This window comes from Nomascus leucogenys, chromosome 9 (genome assembly GCF_006542625.1).
Source record: "Nomascus leucogenys isolate Asia chromosome 9, Asia_NLE_v1, whole genome shotgun sequence".
NCBI classification, from domain to species: domain Eukaryota; kingdom Metazoa; phylum Chordata; class Mammalia; order Primates; family Hylobatidae; genus Nomascus; species Nomascus leucogenys.
In genome coordinates this window covers 90,345,664-90,367,852 of record NC_044389.1, presented here as the reverse complement: position 1 = coordinate 90,367,852, position 22,189 = coordinate 90,345,664, and the positions used below count along the sequence as shown (strand labels likewise).

Sequence of the window (22,189 nt, the reverse complement as noted above, 5' to 3'; positions counted from 1 at the left end):
CTCAGGGCGAACCTCAAGGGTGGATTTGCTCTCAGGGTGGCTCGTTCCTCTTTGCATGCGCATGCACACTTGGACTTCAACAGGGTCTTTGAAAGTTCAAAATAAAAGATTTTTTAAAAGGTGAAGGCAGAGGACGTAAAGGGGTAAAATTTGCCACTGCCTACATTTTACCCTTTTGTCCATCCCTTTCTGGGACTTACAGTAGACAACAAAATTTAATGGCTGTGTGAAAAAGAGTGGCATAGAGGCTGGGTGTTCTTTCTACTACTGGTGAACACTTCTAGATTAAATACTTAAAGCTTTCATTGCCCTTCCTTGTTAAAACAGAACGCTTATTTGAAGACTTAGTTACTAGTGCACCAGACTTGAGTAGAGTCTGAGTACTCTGACAAGGTGAGAGTCACTTATGCAGACATTTCCAGGTTTGCTTCTGTTTTTTATCCTCAGTCCTTTCTCCACCCTGCTTCCTTTAATCAAGAGCCTCCAAAAAATTAGGAATGTCCAAGAGTCAGGTCTATGGCTGTATAGTGAGAAAGGGAATTAAGATAGGGGTCTCAGGAAGCAGGCTGAGTTTGAGAGGGAGGACCAGTCTTGGTCGTGGTGAATTTGAAGTGTCTGTGAGATACCCAAGGGGAGACAGGAGATAGGCCACTGAAACGTGTGGGTCACAATCTCAGACCAGCATCCGAGCGGAGGTGCACATCTGGGAACCTATTTAGTTGTTAATTATTTCTTTATTTAACAATTAAATAGTGCTTACCCTGTCCTAGGTCCTGTATGAAACTCTTTGAAACATTAACTTTTTAAAAAGAATAAGAAATCAATCATAGTTCAGTAGTTTTCTCTCTCAAGAATAATAGGACAGTTCAACTTTTTAAAAGAGTTAAGTTTATAACTGGCTCTCAATTACGCTGATAGTTTCTCTTCTGTTTCCATTTCTTACTGCCACCCTACCTTGTTTTGCATAATTGTTAAGTTATATCATTGCTTCTCAAACTTTTTTTTTTTTTTAAACTCTCCAAAACTACAGAGAAGGGACTAATGGTCATCACCAGAAGTTGTCTGCTTGCAGTTTCTTTGGTCTTTATTTTGTTCTAAAGATTGGTGTGATTTTTGTATTCTGGTCCATACACTATTTGTGCTTGTTTTAATATAAAGATCCTGTTTTATCCCAGGCCTTGTGTTCCTTATCATCATGTACTTCTGGAAATACATAAACTCCAATTTGAAAAAAGCACTCACTTGGATGATACTGAGTTTGTGTCATTCCAGTTGGGCACTTTTGTTGCAAAGAAAATAAGCTTACTAGATCTCTTGCTTTTAATTCTTTTTCTCTCCTGCCTTTTGGGGTATATCATGAGCTCAGCTGGTTAGTGCATGATGGTACCGAGGCCAGAGCTGCTGGTTTCAAAGATCCTAATAGACTAGTTAGCTGTATCTTCCCCCAACCCCTCCACCTCAGCCAGAAAAAAGCAACCGAAGAATATCATATTCACACTTTAACCCTAGATAGAACTGTTCCATAAATATAAAATGTTTGCCAGCAGAGCTCATTCTCATTTGTGGAAAAACAACTCCAGGTTAATTTCCTATTAGGGAGCACATTAGTTTTCACGTGTGTGTGTGTGTGTGTGTGTGTGTGTGTGTGTGTAAGGGAAAGTACATTAATGCCAATTTTCTCATTATGTGTCTGGTAAAAATATCAAAAGGACAGTGCTTTTAGGAAATCCTAGGTTTATATGTCTGTTTTTATCTATGTGTTACCCATTTGATCCTTACAAATAACAACAAATACTTATACTTTTGCACCAGGCACTTTTCCATAGTACATATATTAATGCATTTATTCTTCACAACAATCTTATTCTTATTTTATAAAACAGTAGCAATTAAATAACTTCCTCAAAAATACATAGCTAGTGAGCAGTATATCCATATAGTCTGACTCCAGTATTATTTCACCTATGTCTATAGAAGTTACCTATACAAGTTTAAAAATCTTAAAGGCTATGCTGAGTATATCCTCCAGCACATAATAAGTGTTCAATAAATACTAGTTGAATAAATGATGTGAAATGTGCTGGGCACAATGTGGTTCATGCCTGTAATCCCAGCTACTCAGGAGGCTGAAGCAAGGATCACTTGAGGCCGGGAGTTTGAGGCCAGCCTGGGCAACAGAGTGAGACCCCCTCAGCTCTAAAAAAATAAAATAAATAAAAAATAAACTTTAAAAAAATGATGTGAAATGTGTCTTCAGTGGCATAGTAGTTGGTGGAGAGACACACACTTCTGAGAATCTTTGGAAATAGGATTTTTAAAGGACAGCGACCTATTTAGAAAACCCAGATCCACTTTCTGCCTATATAATGACCTAAGCCACATCATGTATTTGCATGTACATGCCAAATGGTTGATAATATTGACCCAGCATATGGAATGGGTCTGTTTTAACACTTCTGACTTCACTTGTTTGTTCAATTGGTCAGAAATATTAACTGAAAGCCTCCTCTGCAGAAAACCGTGGTTAGATACGTAAATTGGTAAAATGTGATCATTTTCTCCAAGCAGTATATAAGCTCATGCAGGAAATCATTTGCACAGACTAACTATAAAACAAAATGAAGAGCATCCCAAGTACCACATTAAAAGTACAAATAAAAAAACTTGTAGATTCAAAGGAGAAAGATTTCTCAGAGCTGTAAGTTAGAGAAAATTGCCTATGAGAGGAACATTTGAAAGAAGAGTAGAATTTCTATAGCTACAGTCAAACGCCTAGCATAGGACCTGTCCTCTTGTTCCTTCCTTCTTCCTTCTAGCAGAAGAGTGACATCCAACTAGTTGGTATTTTTTGTTCTGTTGAATCACTTCTGAACAGTATCACTACTGCTGTGTTCTAAACATGCTTAGAACATGGAGTAGCACGGAGAGTAAGAGTTTAAGCTTAAAGACATGTGACTGCAAACAAGTTGCCTCTCCATGTCCCAGTGACAAAAGTTCAGGACAGAAAACAGATGCCTTAACAGTCACTTGGTCCCTCTAGACCTCAATTTCCACAGCTGTGAAATAGAGGAATTAAAGTAGATAATTCAGGGCTGTGGTTCATGCCTGTAATCCCAGCACTTTGGGAGGACAAGGCGGGTGGGTCACCTGAGGTCAGGAGTTCAAGATCAGCCTGGCCAACATGGCGAAGCCCTGTCTCTACAAAAAATATAAAAATTAGTCGGGCATGGTGGCACGTACCTATATTCCCGGCTACTCGGGAGGCTGAAGCAGGAGAATCACTTGAACCCAGGAGGCAGAGGTTGTGGTGAGCTGAAATTGCGCCACTGCACTCCAGCCTGGGTGACAGAGGGAGACTATCTCAAAAATAAAACAAAATAAAATAGATAATTCAGATAGTCTGTGACCGCTACGATTTTCAAGTTAATAGAATAAAACATTGAAATTTTCACTACGTTTCTAATGTTTTTCAGGGTTGGTCAAGTTGTATTGCTTTTATTTTATTTTGTTTACCCCCGCGACTGAACAATCCCCTTACAGGCCGTGAGATTTGGGGAGGTATCTGGATCTCAAGAGTTAAGGGGGAAGCAAGTTGAAAAACCTCCTCAATGATTCTGATATGTTAAGAATCACTACTGCAAACTCCCCCACCCCCAAAAAATCCTAGGGTAAAAAATTCATGTTCTGCTGTAACCAAAAGAGTCAGTATTTCTAACAAAAACAATTTTTTTAAATAAAGGAGATTTGAGACCATTATTTTAAAAACAGCCAAACACGAGATGATTTAAGGTAAGCCCTCTGTTGAGAAATTAAAGAACTTTTTTCTTTCCCACCTACTTTCTGTAAGAATTGAGAAATAGTTTGTTCTAACTTCAAAGTTGAATTAACACCAGCTTTCAAGACAGCACTTCTTGTCATTCCCAATTTGAAGGCTTTCAATATCTTTAAGATACAAATGAAATTCCTAGGCACTTTAAATAGTAAAAAGCAGAATATTTAAGAAACATCTTCCATGTACTCATCTAATTCCACATATTAGCCAGCATGTAATATTTACAATCACTAAACTTATAATCTGGGTGTTAAACCTTGGAATATATGCTTGTATATGGAAGTGGTCTTTTAAAGCCATCATTAGCTATGTGAAGACACATCTGTGGCTTTTTTCTATTCTAAATCACTTTCTCCCAAACACATTGAATCTAAGTTTTTGTATTTTACATTTTATGCATTTGTCTTGTCATTTTTTTTCTTCTGTACCTAGGGTAAGGTATAAAGGGATGTCACTTGGGAGTGGGATTACATATAATCTTTAGGTGGTTTTCACAGTTACAGGGCAGTGTACTCCAGGGAGTGTGAGCTCAAGAAACAATTTGGTGACACTCTCATTTTCTGTGGAATTCAGCTAATCCAGAACAGCTTGACCTTGCAGCCCAGAGGACTCAACTTGATGAAGAGCTTAGACAGAGACCAAATGAATCATATCAAGTGTGACCATTATGGGGCTGAAGATGACTCCTAATTAATCTTTGATCCTCTGAGGTGTCACATTTCCCAAATCTATGTGTCCATAAGGGAACCAATGAAAATATGAAAATGGCAATTTACCTAATCCTTGAACACCATGGCAAGCCATCTACTTATGAAGGGCTGTCGTTTTCCATTCTACAAAAAAATCATTCTCATTCTATACAAAACAATTGTCTACCATTTTCTTAAATAATGTGAAACATTGAGGGCAAAACAAATAATTTAAAAGTCTATTTTGATGATTGTATTACTAGCAGCATCTTTACTCCTTTAGGAGTTCCTTAAGATAATACTGTCTGAAGGCCCAGTTTTCCCAGATGTTGAAATCTTGAGAAAAGCTAACAAATTGACTCCTGTTCCTTGGATCTGGTAAATAAATATTGTTTCATTCTGAACCTTAAGTATGAATGGTATAAAGCATGTAGTTGCATTTCTGGTTAAATATCCTGTGAATCCGTAAATGATACCTCTCTGTTCTGTTTAACAGGCATGTCCAGACATCCTCCAGCTCCTGATATCCCGACTTTTTATCCCTTGTCTCCGGGTGGTGTTGGACAGATCACCCCACCTCTTGGCTGGTAAGAACCTTGCTGCACCCTTCAGCCAGGCATTTGAACACATGTTCCTCCACTTTCCATTCATGGAAATTAGATTTATGAATGGTAACACTTGTGGAGTTGAAGAAATTTCACATCAACAAGCAAGGTTCTAACTTTATTCATTTCAATTTAAAAGATTAAAAAACATACAGACTTTGAAATGGATTGATCTGTTTGCTAATATGGGTGGAAAATGACAGTAGCATTTGCTTTGAAGCTTATAGTTTTATGGATTCCATTTGTGGCTTTGGGCATTTGCTGTGCCTGTACAAAGTTAGTGCTCAGTGTGGTTCTTATTTTCTAGGTTTTTTTATGAACAACTTATATTTTTCAAAAATGAATGTAGACACATTGAATATCCACCTTTACTTGTAAGTGGGCAAGTGAGGTAAATGACAAAGATAACTAGAGAGAAATTCAACAATATAAGAGCATTTTTGGGATGTTAATGAAGTAAGCGTCCAATTTGAGTTCAGAGTAGAAAAAAAACATTTGGGGGCCTTTTTTCTGAATATAAACGCTAATGCTCTTTATTTTGTTGTTTATTTCTAAAAATATGCTTACTGCTGCCTTCAAAATCTTTTCAATTATGAAGGTGAAGGAAATATATTTTGGGAAGGAAGAATAACATAGTATAGCCTATTTTTATTATTTTATGATTAACCCACAACATTTCCTCCTCCCACTCCCATACTCTGTCCACTCTTCCCTCTCCAATTCTCCCTCCATAAAAATAATTCTCAACTCTAGCAATTGTTTCTCTCCTTTTTCCACTCGACTCTCTATGCCACAGCCCCCATGTCATTGTCCCCCATCTCCCTACCTGGACATCCTTGCATTATCCTTCTTCAGCTAGGAAGGGTCATCCTGCCATGGACAATCCAGCTTTCTCTCTTTTTCTCTCTCTCTATCCCTAGCATTACATCTCTTAGTAACTGCTTGAACTTAATTGATTATGCATACACTTTCAAACCTAGATCAATTATTCTGTCTGAACTTAGCGACTTAGGGGCAATAGTCCTGTGCTGAATTGTACCACTGGCAGCTGGAAATAAAGTCTGTGTAAATGAAAAAGAGATGTAGAAAGAACAGGGAAAAATGGACTTCTCAGGGTGGAGAGAAAATAATTCCAGTGAATTAATCTTTTATTTCTTGACTTTAACGTGTATATGGGGGAAATGGTACAGTGTTTTTTAAAATGTTTATTTTTATATAAATATACAATTTTATTTTCTGTCTTCCCTTCCTGAAATTCTCAAAGATTCTGATAAGAAGTCACTCAGCTCCTCTGAAGGGAATATTTCACTATTCTCAGGGTTCTGTTATATTCAATAAACATTTAAGTGCTTACTTTGTTCAAAGCATTAATGGGGTTGGGAGAGGGGATGGGATAAAAGAGATGTAATTCATGGACCGTTTGTTTCAAAGTGGAGGGTGGGAGATTTCTTTCAAGGCAAATGACGCTTTGATTGGGTGGAGGGTGAGGAAGGGGAACGGTTACATATCTGAAAGAATCCTGGGGTCTGTAATACTTCCACAAGATTCTGTTTGAATATCGCCCTCTTCTCCCCTCATCCAACTCTTACTACTGGTTGGTAACTCGTGTTTTGTCATTGATGGGTTCCTTTCTTCTGTGACCTCAGGCAAGGTCAGCCTGTATATCCCATCACGGGTGGATTCAGGCAACCCTACCCATCCTCACTGTCAGTCGACACTTCCATGTCCAGGTAGGTGGAGGTGGAAACCGGGGTGCTCGAGGACAAGTTGCTCTTCTCGTGCTTGCATCCTGTGCGCCTCTGCTTGCCTTTTGGTTGGCTAGGAGGGTGCATACCTCAGCCATGTGTCTGTCTGTGCAGTGTGCCTGGCTCCCACACTAGGTGTCAGAGAGAGTCCCGGGTAGGAGCTCTGCGCTGTGCCCCGGCCGGACCAGCCACACCATCGGGGGATGGACTCAGCCTCCCTGGAAAGCGTTGCCTCCAAACGAATTCATGGCCACCTGACTGTGGGATGGGAACTGTCCGAAAAGCGGACATTACAAGAAGAGTTTGTTTGATTCAAAATATGCCGGGGGTTGGGTAAGGGAGGAGGATAAAACTGGTTTGGTCTCAGCTCTATAATTTGCTTCCTCTGTGGAAAGTTGTATCAGTTTGATGCAGCAGTGTTTGAAAATGCCCAGATAGTCTAGAGCCTTCCTGGGCGGAGGCTGTCAGAAGAGACAGAACAGTGTAGACAGGCTGGCAGGCCATACAGGGTGTGTGTCCTAGTGTGTGAATCAGGCCCTGTGTGGACATGGTCGTGCCAGCGGAGCTCGGGAGGCCTGCTGCGCCACACCGAGAAGCTGCTGTGTGTGATGCTTTTGCTTCTGGAGAGGATGGCTCTGTGCCCTGTGCTTGATGTACACACACATTTGGGGTGCATCATCTGTGTGTTCGATGTGGCTTTGTCAAGGGAGCTAGCATTATTGTGCCGGAAGTCAAACTGGTGGGTTATTAACTGGTTGTGAATATGTCTTTTTTATATGGATATAGTATTCAAAGCTTCTGTGGTGAATTACAGTTTAAAAAAATTTTTTTTTCCATTGAGTTGTAAATGTTGCTGATTGTGGGAGGAGGTGGAATTAATATCCTTCCCCTTAAAACATATTTTTATATTTTTTAACATTGTAAGAACTATCTGATGATAGAATTCTCACAGGCAAATAACTAGCATCATGTATTTTTGCAAGTAATACATTTAGCAAAGCATCATTATTTAGTCAAATATTTGTATTTTTACCATGCTTCCTTCATATTTTAAAATTTGTTTTTGAAAAATATATATCCTAGCAGAGTTCCTTTCAAGAAGAGGAAATTAATTGTATAGGCTGTGATGAAAGACCTGAGAATGTTGTTCTTGCTGAATTAAATGTTTACTTTAAAACAGTTTGAAAAGCAAAAATTTCTAAAACATATCCAAATTTATCTAGAGAGCTTATTGAAAGTACTGTCTTTATTTTATTTTTCTTGCATGGCAGTTTCCCTCCTTTGTGTTGGCTGGTGGTGGATATTTTAAGATTTTTTTAATGCTGTCCAAGCATACTTGGGAAAAAGCCTTTAGCAAGTGTAGTTTTTTTTTTGTTTTTTTTTTAACCTTGATGCAGAACTTTATCCTTCCTTTAAATTCTTCTCCTCATTTCTGTTATCAGTTTTCCATAAGATCAGATCTCTGAAACATTAGTGTATTTCTGCACAGAAAATCATTTTGGATGATGTTAATGGAAACCTTATTAAATGGGAGACTGATTCCTATCCGTTTTCTCAGTTGTTCCCTCCTAATACGGATGAAGAAGCCAATAATATGAGAAAATTCTCATTGTGATGGTTTGCTTAGGAATATAGGCAGAGATTTTAAAACATGATGTCTTTTGCTTTCATTTAGAAATCATTTAAAAAGCCAAGTCTTATAGTGTTATATTTCCAATAATTACTTTTAGTGAAATTCCTATTTCAAAATTGCTTTGCAAGAAAAATGATTCACTTTTTTTTTTTAATCCCATGGCCTGCAGCCCTCCTAGGAAAAATGTCAGATTCTACTATTAGTTTGAAAAAACTACAGGGAATAATTATAAATATTTCCACCTGAATATAGAAAGAAAAAAATAATTATCAGCCCACTCTAATTTATAGTTAGTGCTTCTGTGCATAAAGATGTGTTTTTACTCTTAGCCAGTAGCAGTTAGTGGATTGCTTTGAAATTCCCTCTAGTTTTTGCTGCAACAGCAAGTAGTACATTGTTTTCTTCTCTTTCCTCCTTTTAGGTTTTCCCATCATATGATTCCCGGTCCTCCTGGTCCCCACACAACTGGCATCCCTCATCCAGCTATTGTAACACCTCAGGTCAAACAGGAACATCCCCACACTGACAGTGACCTAATGCACGTGTAAGTATCCACCCGGGCTCTGCTGTGATTGCCTTGGGATACTGAAGATTTCTACACTGTTGCTCCTTTGCAACAGTGATCCTTCACCCCTTTCTGTTACTGTGAAACTCAGTGCACCTCTGCCTTGAAAGCTCTGTCCCTGAGGACATTAAGCAGCTTCATTCCTACTGTGCTGATTTTGATTCTGAGGTCGCAAAGGAGCACAGACCTTAAAAGATCATGGGAACCTCACTAAAATGGAAGAATCTTCAGAACATAGGCATTCAAGACTCTTGAGCTGTTTAGCCATTTACCACCAAATTTTCATTTGGTTCAGATTATTGGGGAGAACCTGTTCCTACCTGAGTGAAGTAGATTGGAGGGTTTAATGCACTTTCTTCTGGAAGTGCAGTTACCCTGGCTCTAAGCTTCAACAGCACAGAATTCAAGGGAAAGGAACAAATAAAGCCCAAGATTCCCTGTTGGGCCAGGGTTGTCTCAGACTGTGAGTGCAGACCTAAATTAATTTACTCTGAAGAGATGAGTAATTAGCTTCTTAATCTAGGTTTTGTGATGGGAGGGTGGGGGTAGGAGGCAGCATGTGATGGTCCATAAAGCCCTTGCGAATGTACGCAAAGGCAACATGCATTTGTTTGGGGGAAAAGGTCTAAAGATTTATTAGCTTCTCGAAGTGGTCCTTAACCCCCTGCAAAAGTTAAGAACCTCTATTCCGTAAGAGGAATGATCACCTGTGCTGTGTGTTCAGCTTCTTCTGAGGGGACCAGAGAACTCGGCCTCAGAGCCCACCTGGAGCATCTTCACAATGCCAAGTCCATTTCTACTTCGTGTTCATAGTTCTATAATGACAGGTCCACTTTCTCAAACCAAAGGGTTTTATTCTCAGTCACTGAGTAGATAGGAAGCCCTATTGGATGGGTTGTTTGCCTCTTAATGTTTCGTCAAATGAGTCAAGAACTGCTCTTCCAAGTTGGTGGTGTTCTGGGGCGAAAGGGTTGTCCCCATCCTGAGTGCAGCCATGTGAGCAGGTGCTCTGCATTTCTCGTCCCCCATCCCTTCCTCATTCCTTCCACCCCTTCCCCTAACCACCACCACCACCACCTTTTAGGAAGCCTCAGCATGAACAGAGAAAGGAGCAGGAGCCAAAAAGACCTCACATTAAGAAGCCTCTGAATGCTTTTATGTTATACATGAAAGAAATGAGAGCGAATGTCGTTGCTGAGTGTACTCTAAAAGAAAGTGCAGCTATCAACCAGATTCTCGGCAGAAGGGTAAGTAGCGGAGTCATGTATAAATGTTCATGGTAGCCATGGAACTGCTTCATGAAAATCTGCCCCAATTTAATCACATATCCGGTGGTCATAGAATGTATTTGCACTTCAAGATATGATATGATGCATTTTAAACAATTTTGATAACTGTTTTTACTGTCATTCTTTTTTTTTTTTTTTTTTTTTTTTTTTTTTTGAGACAGCATCTCACTCTGTTGCCCAAGCTGAACTGGAGTACAGTGGTATGATCATGGTTCACTGCAGCCTTGACCTCCTGGGTTCAGGCGATCCTCCCACCTCAACCTCCCGAATAGCAGGGACTATAGTCATTGTGCCACCATGCCTGGCTAATTTTTTTTTCCAATTTAAAAAGTAAACTTTAATGTTGAAAATGCAAACTTGGGGAGGGCAGGAAGATCACACACAAGGCTGTCACTTCACACTTGGAGGGTTGCACAGTGGCCGGGCAGAGGCGCTCCTCACTTCACAGATGGGGTGGCAGCTGCGCAGAAGTGCCCCTCACTTCCCAGACAGGGCAGCAGCCGGGCAGAGGCCCCCTCACTTCCCAGACAGGGTAGCAGCTGGGCAGAGGCGCCCCTCACTTCCCACACAGGGCAGCAGCCGGGCAGAGGCGCCCCTCACTTCCCACACAGGGCAGCAGCCGGGCAGAGGCGCTTCTCTCTTACCAGTCAGTTGGGTGGCCGGGCAGAGGGGTTCCTCACTTCCCAGTCAGTTGGGCAGCCAGGCAGAGGCGCTCTTCACTTCCCAGACGGGGCGGCCAGACAGAGGGGCTCCTCACTTGCTAGACGGGGCAGCGGCCAATGCCTGGCTAATTAAAAAACAAAAATTTGTAGAGATGTGGTATTGCTATGTTGCCCAGGCTGGTCTCAAACTTCTGGGCTCAAGCAAACCTCCCACCTTGGCCTCCCAAAGTGCTGGGTGAATAAGTGGGAGCCACCGTTCCTGACCCTGTTATCATTCTTTTTTGTTTTGTTTTGTTGAGATGAGTCTCGCTCTGTCACCCAGGTTAGAGTACAGTGGCATGATCCTGGCTCACTGCAAACTCTGCCTCCCAGCTTCAAGTGATTCTCCTGCCTCCGCTTCCCGAGTAGCTGGAATTACAGTTGCCTACCACCAAACCTGGCTAATTTTTGTATTTTTTTTTTTAGTAGAGACAGGGTTTCACTGTGTTGGCCAGGTTGATCTTGAACTCCAGACCTCAAGTCATCCACCCGCCTCGACCTCCTAAAGCCCCATTATCATTCTTTAAACAAATATTTATTATCCTTTTAGGTCAGGCATGATGCCTGGAGATTAGGTAATAATTGCTGAATAAAATAGATGCAGCCACTGGGCACGGTGGCTCATGCCTGTAATCTCAGCACTTTGGGAGGCCGAGGCAGGCAGATCACGTGAGGTCAGGAGTTCGAGACCAGCCTGGCTGACATGGTGAAACCCCATCTCTACCAAAAATACAAAAATTAGCTGAGTGTGTGGTGGTGGATGCCTGTAATCTCAGCTACTCGGGAGGCTGAGGCAGGAGGCAGGAGAATCACTTGAACCTGGGAGGCGGAGGTTGCAGTGAGCCGAGATTGTGCCACTGCTCTCTAGCCTGGGCAACAGAGAGACTCTGTCTCGAAAAATTAAATAAATATCCACCTAGAATTTACATATATTTTAATCATTGTTAGGGCCTGTATTAGCCAAAATAGATACAGCCCTTTCTGGAGCTTCAAGTTTTATGACAGAATACAGACATTAGACAAATAATTAGCCAATAAATAGATAATAAAAATTATGATAAATACTGTGAATGTAGGGAGTAAGATTCAGTGAGAAAGAACAGTAGGGGCTTGGGCAGGCCCCTCTGAGGAAACTATCTCAGCTGAGATGTGAGAGCTAAGTAGAGACGAATGGAGAGAGGTAGACTCCCCCACATGCAGATGGAGTAGCATGTGTGTGCCGCCTCTGAAACAGGAAAGCGCTTAGCTCTTTTAGGGAGCTACAGCAAGGCCTTTGGGGGACCATCCTGGCAAACAGAGGTGGCCACTCCTTCCAGGACAGAAGCAGAGGTGTTCTACCGTGAGGCTTTACATGGAAGAATGTATATCCTGAGGAGTCTTGACTCTAGAAAGACTGTTCTCCAAATCTCAAAGTGTACACCTGCCAGGTTTCTGGGTTTCCCTTTTCATTCATTCTTTCACCAATGCTATGATATTTTTCTGAGCACCTATTATGTACCAGGCAGCAGCCTACAACTAGGATAGACACTCTAAGATTTTTTTATCCAACTGTCAGCCAAAAGACATACATAGTCCTTCCAAGTACTTTGCATGGGATTGAAGTGATTTCAGTTAGATGGCTGAAGAGTGGTAAGAAACGTTTGAATTTCTCTAACTTACATTTTCACCATAGTCACATTATCATTATAATTTTAGAAATGTTTCATCTTGATTTGTTGATGCTCTTCATATCTGTGTGGTAGCCTCTTAATTTGTGACCGTGTGTTTGTTTTTGCAACCTCTCAAGAAATTCATGATCGGCAAATGAACATTCAGTTGAGAAGGATCTAACAACCCTTGTGAAACATAGAGGATCATGTGTTAGCTATTGTCGATGATAATTTTACCAGGTCTGTTCTGAACCTAACAAATTTGAGCATTTATAATAGAAAACCTTTAGGAGGTTTCCAGTCCATGTGAGCAGGAGGGAAGCAGAGGCCCCTTACATTATTGATCCCCATTGGATAGCCTCACAATGCAGCGATTTCCAATCTGCCAGTCACCAGGGTTTCCAGGGGAGGATGCGGTGATAGATTATAGCTTTTTTGGTGTCCTGTGTACAATGCCCTATCTCCCTGTGGATTCTTAGACACTTAATAACAATAATTACGATGCTTTCCCAAGCCAGATCATGGCAGATGAGTGATTCCCATCATCTTGGAAGAACTCCGCCTTAAAAGCTGATGATCATTTTCCCTGACTCTTTAAAAAAAGAAATCAGAGGAAAAGAAGGGCTGATGTTTTTATTTCAGCTTGTATGCAACTCTTAGTTTTTTCTTTTTTCTTTTTTGAGTTAAGGGCCCCCTGGCCCTCCAGTGGGAATTACTTTCCTGCTCAAGAGAGTGAGGATATGATATGAAGGTATGCTTCCTATTCTTAATGCACATTTCCAACAGTTGCTACTTTCTCAGCTCCCTTAACAATCCCCAGATCCAAGCATGTGTCCTAAAGGACGGTTCTTATTTGGGGTCTCTGTCTGTCTCTGATTTAGACACCTGTTTCTATTTATAGGTCTCTGAGATCTTTGATTAAGATCAGGTTTTCTATCCTTTCATAACTCCCCTCTGGCAGGGCAGCCCTTGCTAGCTCTTTAAAGTATCTGGCATCAAAATCATGACGTTTTACACTGGGATAATTTGAGTTCTTAAAAGTGGATCTTAAACCCATCCCAGAACATTTTATCTTTTGATTTTTATTCATCTTTAGTATATCTCTAAAATAGTGTTCATACGAATTAATCAGTTTTATTTTTAATCCATATTATAAATAATATCACAAATTTTATTTTAAAATAAGTCTTTTCTCTTCAGACCTTCCTGGCTATTAAAGGAAATCCCTTTATCACAAATTTGTCATGAGAATGTTTTATCTTGGAACTGTACAAGTTTATTCAAATTAAATGGTATTTTCCCCACAACTTGGTGAAATCTTGACAATAAGATTTGATTTTTAAAAAGTTTGACTCTTTATTTTGCAGTAAACAGAGATAGAGAAGCATTTTTAGTCAATTGTGTTTCAGAAATTCCTGTCAAGAAAGACCATCCTTCAGGTCTGTACTAGACTTTGTTTTTGTTTTCAATGCAAAACTTTAATTACATCATTTTATCTACTGTTCATTTTGGTCAGTGATCTTCTATTTGTGAGTCATTTTTGTACATTTAAAATATCAGAGAACTTCCTGGCTAACACGGTGAAACTCCGTATCTACTAAAAATAGATTTTTTTTTGAGACAGAGTCTTGCTCTATCACCCAGGCTGGAGTGCAGTGGTGCGATCTTGGCTCACTGCAACCTCCACCTCCTGGGTTCAAACAATTCTTATGCCTCAGCCTCCTGAGTAGCTGGGATTACAGGCATGCACTGCCACGCCTGGCTAATTTTTGTATTTTAATAGAAACAGGATTTTGCCATGTTTACCAGTCCGGTCCTGAACCACTGGCCTCCAGTGATCTGTGTGCCTCAGCCTCCCAAAGTGCTGGGATTATAGGCATGAGCCACTGCACCCTACCATAAATATCGCTTTTCTTTTAAAAAATCAAGGATTAGCCAGGCATGGTAATGTATTCCTGTAATCCTAGCTCAGGGCTGCGGTGGGAAGATTGCTGGAGCCCAGAGTTCGAGGCTGCAGTGAGCTATGATCACACCACTGTACTCCAGCAACACAGCGAAACCCTGTCTCTTAAAAAAACAAAACAAAACAACAACAAAAAACCAATGATGTTTCCTTTTGTATCCAGTTTGGTTTTTCTCCCTGTGAAGGTCTGCAATACTAGGTCAGTGTTCCAGGTTTAAAAAGCTGTCAGTTGCTAGCAGCAGTGTGACTTTTCCATCCCAATTTAAACCACCGCTGCTGCCCCAGACAGATTCTTCTCAGGCTCGATTTGTCTAATGTTTATTCTACTGGTACAAAGAACTGTACTTCAGGTAACTGTTTCCAGGGTTGTGTTGTTTTGTTTTTCTGGCACCTCCCTCTAATTTTTTTTTAAACAAAAACACATCACCTGATTTGCCTTTAGGCTCAGGGCAAGCCCTGCTGTGTGTCATGCTTTTTAACCTCACACTCTGCACTTCTAAAGCAATTAAACAATAAATCACCTATCCTCTTCAGCACAGACGGCCTGACTTTTAAGGGGCTTTCAAAGGAAATGGACTCTGTTGCCCTGCTAGTGGGAACTGCTGCTTCTCGCACTGGAGGTTGGAACTGGAGGTGGGGTGTGGCCGGAAGGTGCTGTCATGTCTCATGAAATCAGCTTCATGTTCTGTTGTCAAACAAGAGCAGCAGGTGTTTGTTTTCTCAGCTACACTTTAGAGGCTGAGTCCAGGTTGATTAGGACATAGACATAGCCTCCTCTAGGAGAAGTTTTTCTCTCTCATCAACCTCTCTCACTCTCTCACTCTATCCTTCAACCCACCCACAACCTTCTTATTTAAAAATCATTTTAAAAAACATGAATAGGGAGATGAAAATTAATATGCAGGGCAGCCATGAATGGGAAAGAATCTCTTAGCCTGCAGTGGGAAGGAAGCAAAATGGGAAGCTCCACACCTGAGAGCTAGGGGAGCAGGAGCAGGGAGGCTCCCAGCTGACAGATTGTGTGTGCACACAGGTGAGCACATGCGGCTGCAAAAGTGAGCGTGTGTGGTGTGCATGTAGTTTATGTGCACAGAGGAGCATGTGTGTTATGCATGTGGGTGTGGGTATACGTGCTCGGGTGAGCATGTAAGTGGTGTGTGTGTGTTGTGTGTGTGTATGTGCTCAGGTGAGCATGTATGTTTGCGTAGTCTGGGCTGTGGTCTCCTCCTTGTATAGCTACCATCGCCTCTTTGTCATACCCTCATGGACAGTGGTTCTGCCAAATCCCAGATGATTCTCCCTGGAAAGTTCTGCCGGCAGATCCTGGCATTGGGGAAGTTGGGAAAATACATGAACACTGTCTGCTGGGGACTGGGGTGAGTCATGTGCAGATGTATGCAAAGCAGTGTGCAAATGTAAACCCCTTAAAATCCCAAACAGATACCTTTCCTACATAAACGACTTTGTTATATATGCTATATAATCAGTTATGTAAAAAAGAGACAAAAAGCTTGAAGGATATTAGCAGCTACATTCTTCATATTAGAAATTACAGTCTCAAATTCTAGATGGAAAAATAAACTTAAATAATGCCCCTTGCTGTCCATCAGAAGGAAGCTAAAAGCCATAGCCATAAATCCATAAATGCTTGTGTGACTGGACAGTGTCATCAGTGTTGTCCCTATGGACAGCATCTATATGAGTGTGAGGAGACAATGAAGAGATGGAGATAGGCTGACTTTTCATGTCCTTCTCTATAGATAATCATATGATTAAGGTTTCAGACTCTTCATATGACAAAATGGGAAAGTGTTCATATGAGGAAAGGGTGTATCTGTTTTAAAAGACATCTGGAAATTAAAACATTTTGCGTAAATAAAAAGTACTTGGGCTCAGATATCAGAATATGCTACTAACTGTGAAAAACGGTTAAGTTGGGTGTTGAGGTTCACCAGTGAAAGTTCTTTTTAATTTATATTGGAAAAGAGAAATGGTGGGTGACAGAGACCATTTTACTTTGAACACTTTGGTTGACTTTGATGTGTTTCATGTGATATCGGAGAACAGGATAGAGAAACCAAAGTTTGAGTTTCACTGTAGCCACTAGACTACAAGTAGATTTCTACAGCACTTGGCACTTGGTCTTCTGCAATTTAAAAATAAATCAAAGTTTAAATGCTTAATATTTTCATTTTTTGATTTTTGAAACATAAAATATACTATTGCTATTTTGCTTACTTTTGTTTTTTCTTCCTTCCTCTCTGTTTTAGTGGCATGCCCTCTCCCGTGAAGAGCAGGCTAAATATTATGAATTAGCACGGAAAGAAAGACAGCTACATATGCAGCTTTATCCAGGCTGGTCTGCAAGAGACAATTATGTAAGCCCCTCCTCCATACCAGTGGCTCTCCACTCTCACTCATTCGCTCTTTTGCTTTCAAGAAGGAAATGTGTTTTAGGGTGTAAATAATGCTGGTACTACTTATTTTTTGGAAGTTAATGAATTTTGTAATAAGGATTTCATGGATATATTGCATTATGAAAGCTTTGAGCTATCTTTTTTTTTTTTGCTATGGGTGCTAATGAATGCTTTTAAATAAAATTTTTGAAATAAACTAATACCTTATTATTAAAATTCGATAAAAGAAAAATTTAAAAAAGACCATAATCTTACTATGTAAAGGCAACATTAGTAATAACTACTTATATTACTTTCTAATATTTTTTCTATGCGTGGTTTTTTTTTTACTTGTATATTTGTGTGCGTGGGTGTATATATATACATGTTTGTTGCATACTTCTCGATCTTATATTTAAAAAGCATTTCTCTGTTATGGCACAGTGTTTATGTCTATCAATATTCCATTACGTGAATTTCACAATTTGATCGTATTTTTTCCTGCTTTTAGACATTTAAGTTGCTTCCTATTGTTTTCTTACAAATGTAAATATTCCTTCAGTGAATATGTCTGTACATAACAGTTTCTTTCTGTATTTAGGACTATTATTTATGTTGAATAGATTCATTGTGGAGGTAAAGGATATAAATATTTTAAAGTTATTTTGTGGTTTTTTTTGTTTGTTTGTTTGTTTGTTTTTTTGAGACAATCTCACTCTGTCGCCCAGGCTGGAGTGTGGTGGCATGATCTCGGCTCACTGCAACCTCCGCCTCCTGGGTTCAAGCAGTTCTTCTGCCTCAGCCTCCCAAGCAGCTGGGATTACAGGCATGCACCACCACGCATGGCTAATTTTTTGTATTTTTAGTAGAGACGGGGTGTCACCATGTTGGCCAGGCTGGTCTTGAATGCCTGACCTCAGTTGATCTCCCTGCTTCTGCCTCCCAAAGTGCTGGGATTACAGGCATGAGCCACTGCCCCGGCTATTTTAAATTTCTTGATGCATATTGTCACATTGCTTTCCAAAGGACTGTATTATTTTATACTTCTTATAAACAATGTATTCAGGTGACTGTTTTGCCACAGACTACTTAAAACTGGGTAAAAAAATCTTTTTTCATGTTGTTGTACCCCAGCATCTATCATGTATTCTATTCAGTGTAGGTATATCATGTTTAAGTCACACTAATTTTATCAGCAGGAAATACCTCATTTATAGTGCCAATTGTTTTATTACTGTAGAATTTGAGCATCTTATGTAGTCTTGATAGGGCAAAGACTGTTTTATAGGGGGGAATATTTTCACTATTTAAGCTGTTAAAGTAATTTAATATTTTGCAGTTATTATGTCTGAGTTCATGCAGCCTGCTATAATAAAATACCATGGACATGGTGAGTTATAAACAACAGGTTTATTTCTCACACTTCTGGAGCCTGTGAAGTCCAGGATCAAGGTGCAGGCAGGTTTGGTGTCTGGTGAGGGCCTGGTCCCAGTCTTCTGGCTGTATCTTCGCAAGGTAGAGGAAGGGGGAAGAGAGTGCTCCAGGGTCTCTTTTATAAGGACATTAATCCCCTTCATGAGAGCTCCTTGCTTAGGCTGTGATCACCTCCCAAAGACTCTGCCTCATTATACCATCACATTGGGGGTTGAATTTCAGCATATGTATTTGCGAGAACACAACATTCAGTCTATAGTAATTCTCACGGTCTATGTGAGACAAGCATTAGAAATGCCAGCCAGGTCAGTCTTAATAAAAGTAGAATTATTTCTTTTCAAAAGAGCAAGAGCGAAGCCATTAATTAATATACAATTTAATATGTAGCCGTTGCTTTAGGTGCTCCTGTGGGGCTCAAGTTCTCACAGAGAAGGTGACAAGGATGCGTATCTGAGGTCATACACACATGGAAACTTATTTCTGGAAATGGGTTGCACAATTTATTTCCTATAATGTGCTCCACAGAAGTCACTTTAGTGGTCAAGGTTTGGAGTTCAGACATTGGATATAAGTTTGACACAGGAAGTAAGAGTCTGTCTGTTACTTATGGGAAACAGCATAGTCAGCTCTTCTGAGTTATTTTGGTTGCCTTAATAACTACCATATGCTGATGGTTAGGAACTGTCTTAAATTCTTGACCACAACCCAGTGGTGGAATGAATATTATTACATGGATATTATTACTCCATTTTTCAGGTGAGAAAATTGAGAGGCTGAAGAGTTTAGGTAATTTATCCAAGGCCTCGTAGTAGGTGGCTAAGCTGAAGTTTTCACCCAGGTCACTCTGACTTCAAAATCTACAAGATTTTCCTCCTCCTGAGTGGATTAGCTCAGTCTTCCAGTGCCGCCTTTTTGTTTTTGTTTGTTTGTTTGTTGAGACAGAGATTCGCTCTTGTTGCCCAGGCTGGAATGCAATGGCACGATCTCGGCTCACCACAACCTGTGTCTCCCAGGTTCAAGCGATTCTCCAGCCTCAGCCTTCTGAGTAACTGGGATTACAGGCATGCACCACCACACCCAGCTAATTTTGATTTTTTAGTAGAGACAGGGTTTCTCCATGTTGGTCAGGCTGGTCTCGAACTCCTGACCTCAGGTGATCTGCCCGCCTCAGCCTCTCAAAGTGCTAGGATTATAAGCGTGAGCCACCACGCCCGGCCCGGTGCTTTCTTAAGACTGCTGTAGTTGAAGAATTTTCACCCCTGAACCAGGCTTCTGTTTTCTGAGCAGCAATTGCCATCTCTATATAGAGCCCCTGCCATGCCCGGTAAGTAGGAAGATCAGTGTTCACCCAGAGGGTTTCAAAAGTGTCTTCTTCTGGCCAGCCATGGTGGCTCACGCCTGTAATCCTAGCACTTTGGAAGGCTGAGGCAGGCAGATAACTTGAGGTCAGGCATTCGAGACCAGCCTGACCAACATGGTGAAACCCTGTATCTACTAAAAGTACAAAAATTAGCTGGGCATGGTGGCGTGGGCCTGTAATTCCAGCTACTCGGGAGGCTGAGGCAGGAGAATTGCTTGAACCCGAGAGGAGGAGGTTGCAATGAGCCCACATCGCGCCATTGCACTCCAGTCTGGATGACAAAAGCGAAACTCTGTCTCCAAAAAAAAAAAAAAAAGTGTCTTCTTCTAATCCTGCCCTGGGTGTCTTTTGGATGTAGTTTGTCTAAAGGGGAAGAGCTAATCTTCCTCATTTGACCTTTATAACCTTCATTGTGCTGTGAATTTTATTCAGCATTGCTTGTTGAATGCCTTTAAATTTATTTTTCTAATTCTTAAGTAATGAGTTTTAACTTTTAAAAAGACATAAAAGAAACACCTACATATTCTATCTCTTTCTGTATCTGCTCTCTCTTCTCCATGTTGATAGTTGGGAAGAAAGTAGTTTTAAAGAAAGCTACAGTAATGTGAATTTATCTTTAAAGATTTCCCTCTGCACAACTTTTAAAGGAAATTGTTTTGCATATTCCTTGAATGAAGGGAAAGCCCAGCTTCATTCATAGTGTTTTCATCATAATCAAAATAAGTCATTCAATTACTGAGGCAAACAGAAGCTGATCAATGATAGTACTTTATCTAAAGATACTGTTCTTTAAATAACAGTACTGTACAGGGATAGAATAAAGGTAAAATGAAGGCATTTAGTGCCAGAATGGTATCCTGATCCCCAGTGAGATCGTGTGAAATATATATCTCAATTATTCAGTATTAAAATACTCTATTACATGACATAGATTTATAATTTCAACTTGTTTTTATAGCTTTGGCTAATAACAGGCTAATTAATAGTGCACAAATTTTCTTGGGTGATATTAGCCAAATATTTATAATGTTAGAACTTTTCAATTTAGTTTTTAATGCTTCCCAATATTATATAGTCCATATAATTTTAACAAAAAAATTTTTTTGTTTTTACCATACATGAATTTTGGTTTTTGTATAACTTGACCTTAATACATCCAAACTACTTAGTTCTTTTTGCATATCATAAATGTAGATTCTCTTGAAGAACTGGTTGATATCCTAGAAGGTAACAGGTGATTTGATTTAGCGGTAGAAGCGTAACGGTACCGGCTCAGTTGGTCACTGTGTGCCAGCTATTTTCTAGACATGTGTGAGTGGGGGAGCATGGTGCTAAGAGACCCAGGTGGTGCTCTGGGGACAGAGTCCATTATAGCACCTGTGAGGCATTCAGTCATGCAGTGAGCTCAGGGTCATGGGGAGCGAGGAAGAGGAGCCCCAGCTCTGCCTGAGGGATGGACCAACAAGGTGTGGAGCAGAGAAGGTTCATGGAATAGATAACACTTGAGACACGGGTTGAAGGGTAAATGGAGCTGGGAAAGAAGAAAGTGTGAAATAAGGTTCCAGACACATGAAATAACCTTGTAGCAACTTCTGAGCCTTGCAGTAATTACATTGAAAGGACCGTTGTGGATACCTGAAAGAAGCGTGCACTCCCTCTCTACTCCCTGTCCCCAGAGCACCTTTAATAATCTTTAAAGAAGCCCCACTTATAGGGGTGGATTACTTGAGGTCAGGAGTTCAAGGCCAGCCTGGCCAACATGGTGAAACTCCGTATTTACCAAAAATACAAAATTTAGTCAGGCATGGTGGCGTGCGCCTATAATCCCAGCTACTTGGAGGCTGAGGCAGGAACATCGCTTGAACCTGGGAGGCAGAGGTTGCAGTAAGCCAAGATCACGCCACTGCCCTCCAGCCTGGGCAACAGAGACTCCATCTCAAAAATAATAATAATAATTACTATTGTTATGAGAGCAAGACTCTATCTCAAAATAATAATTATTTTAATAGCGTATAGCCATAGTCCGCTTATAGTAAATGACCAACCTGCATCAGGTATTTTCAAATAACTAAAATGGAACACATATCATATCCAATATCTCTAACTTATCTCTGCTGTAATAATGAAATTAACAATTTTTTTTAAAAGCTGTAAGATTGTACCATATGTATTTTGTGGCTCTATAAAAGTGCATATTTCTGCACCTCAAGGTAGTTCTTCATGTCACATGGCCATTGAGGCTTTACAGCTTCAGAAGGGTGACTGAAATCATCCTCCCCAACACTGAGGCGAAGAGCAGACAGCAGTGACTCTGAGAAACGGCACATC

The 22,189-nt window shown here is 40.4% G+C and overlaps 1 protein-coding gene across 4 annotated transcripts in view; it reads left to right on the top strand.

The window, feature by feature from the left end:
• The window catches only part of LEF1 (lymphoid enhancer binding factor 1), a 120,816-nt gene that overhangs the window by 80,972 nt on the left and 17,655 nt on the right, over positions 1 to 22,189 (top strand). For 3 of the 4 annotated variants that reach the window (XM_003257732.4, XM_003257733.4, XM_003257734.4), the window contains exons 5-8: positions 5,018 to 5,108; positions 8,926 to 9,048; positions 10,154 to 10,316; positions 16,942 to 17,049. In XM_003257732.4, coding sequence (XP_003257780.1) covers positions 5,018 to 5,108; positions 8,926 to 9,048; positions 10,154 to 10,316; positions 16,942 to 17,049 — 485 coding nt within the window. Of the gene's footprint in view, positions 1 to 5,017; positions 5,109 to 6,772; positions 6,857 to 8,925; positions 9,049 to 10,153; positions 10,317 to 16,941; positions 17,050 to 22,189 lie in introns of all 4 variants that reach the window. The other variant, XM_030819197.1, reaches the window with a different exon arrangement.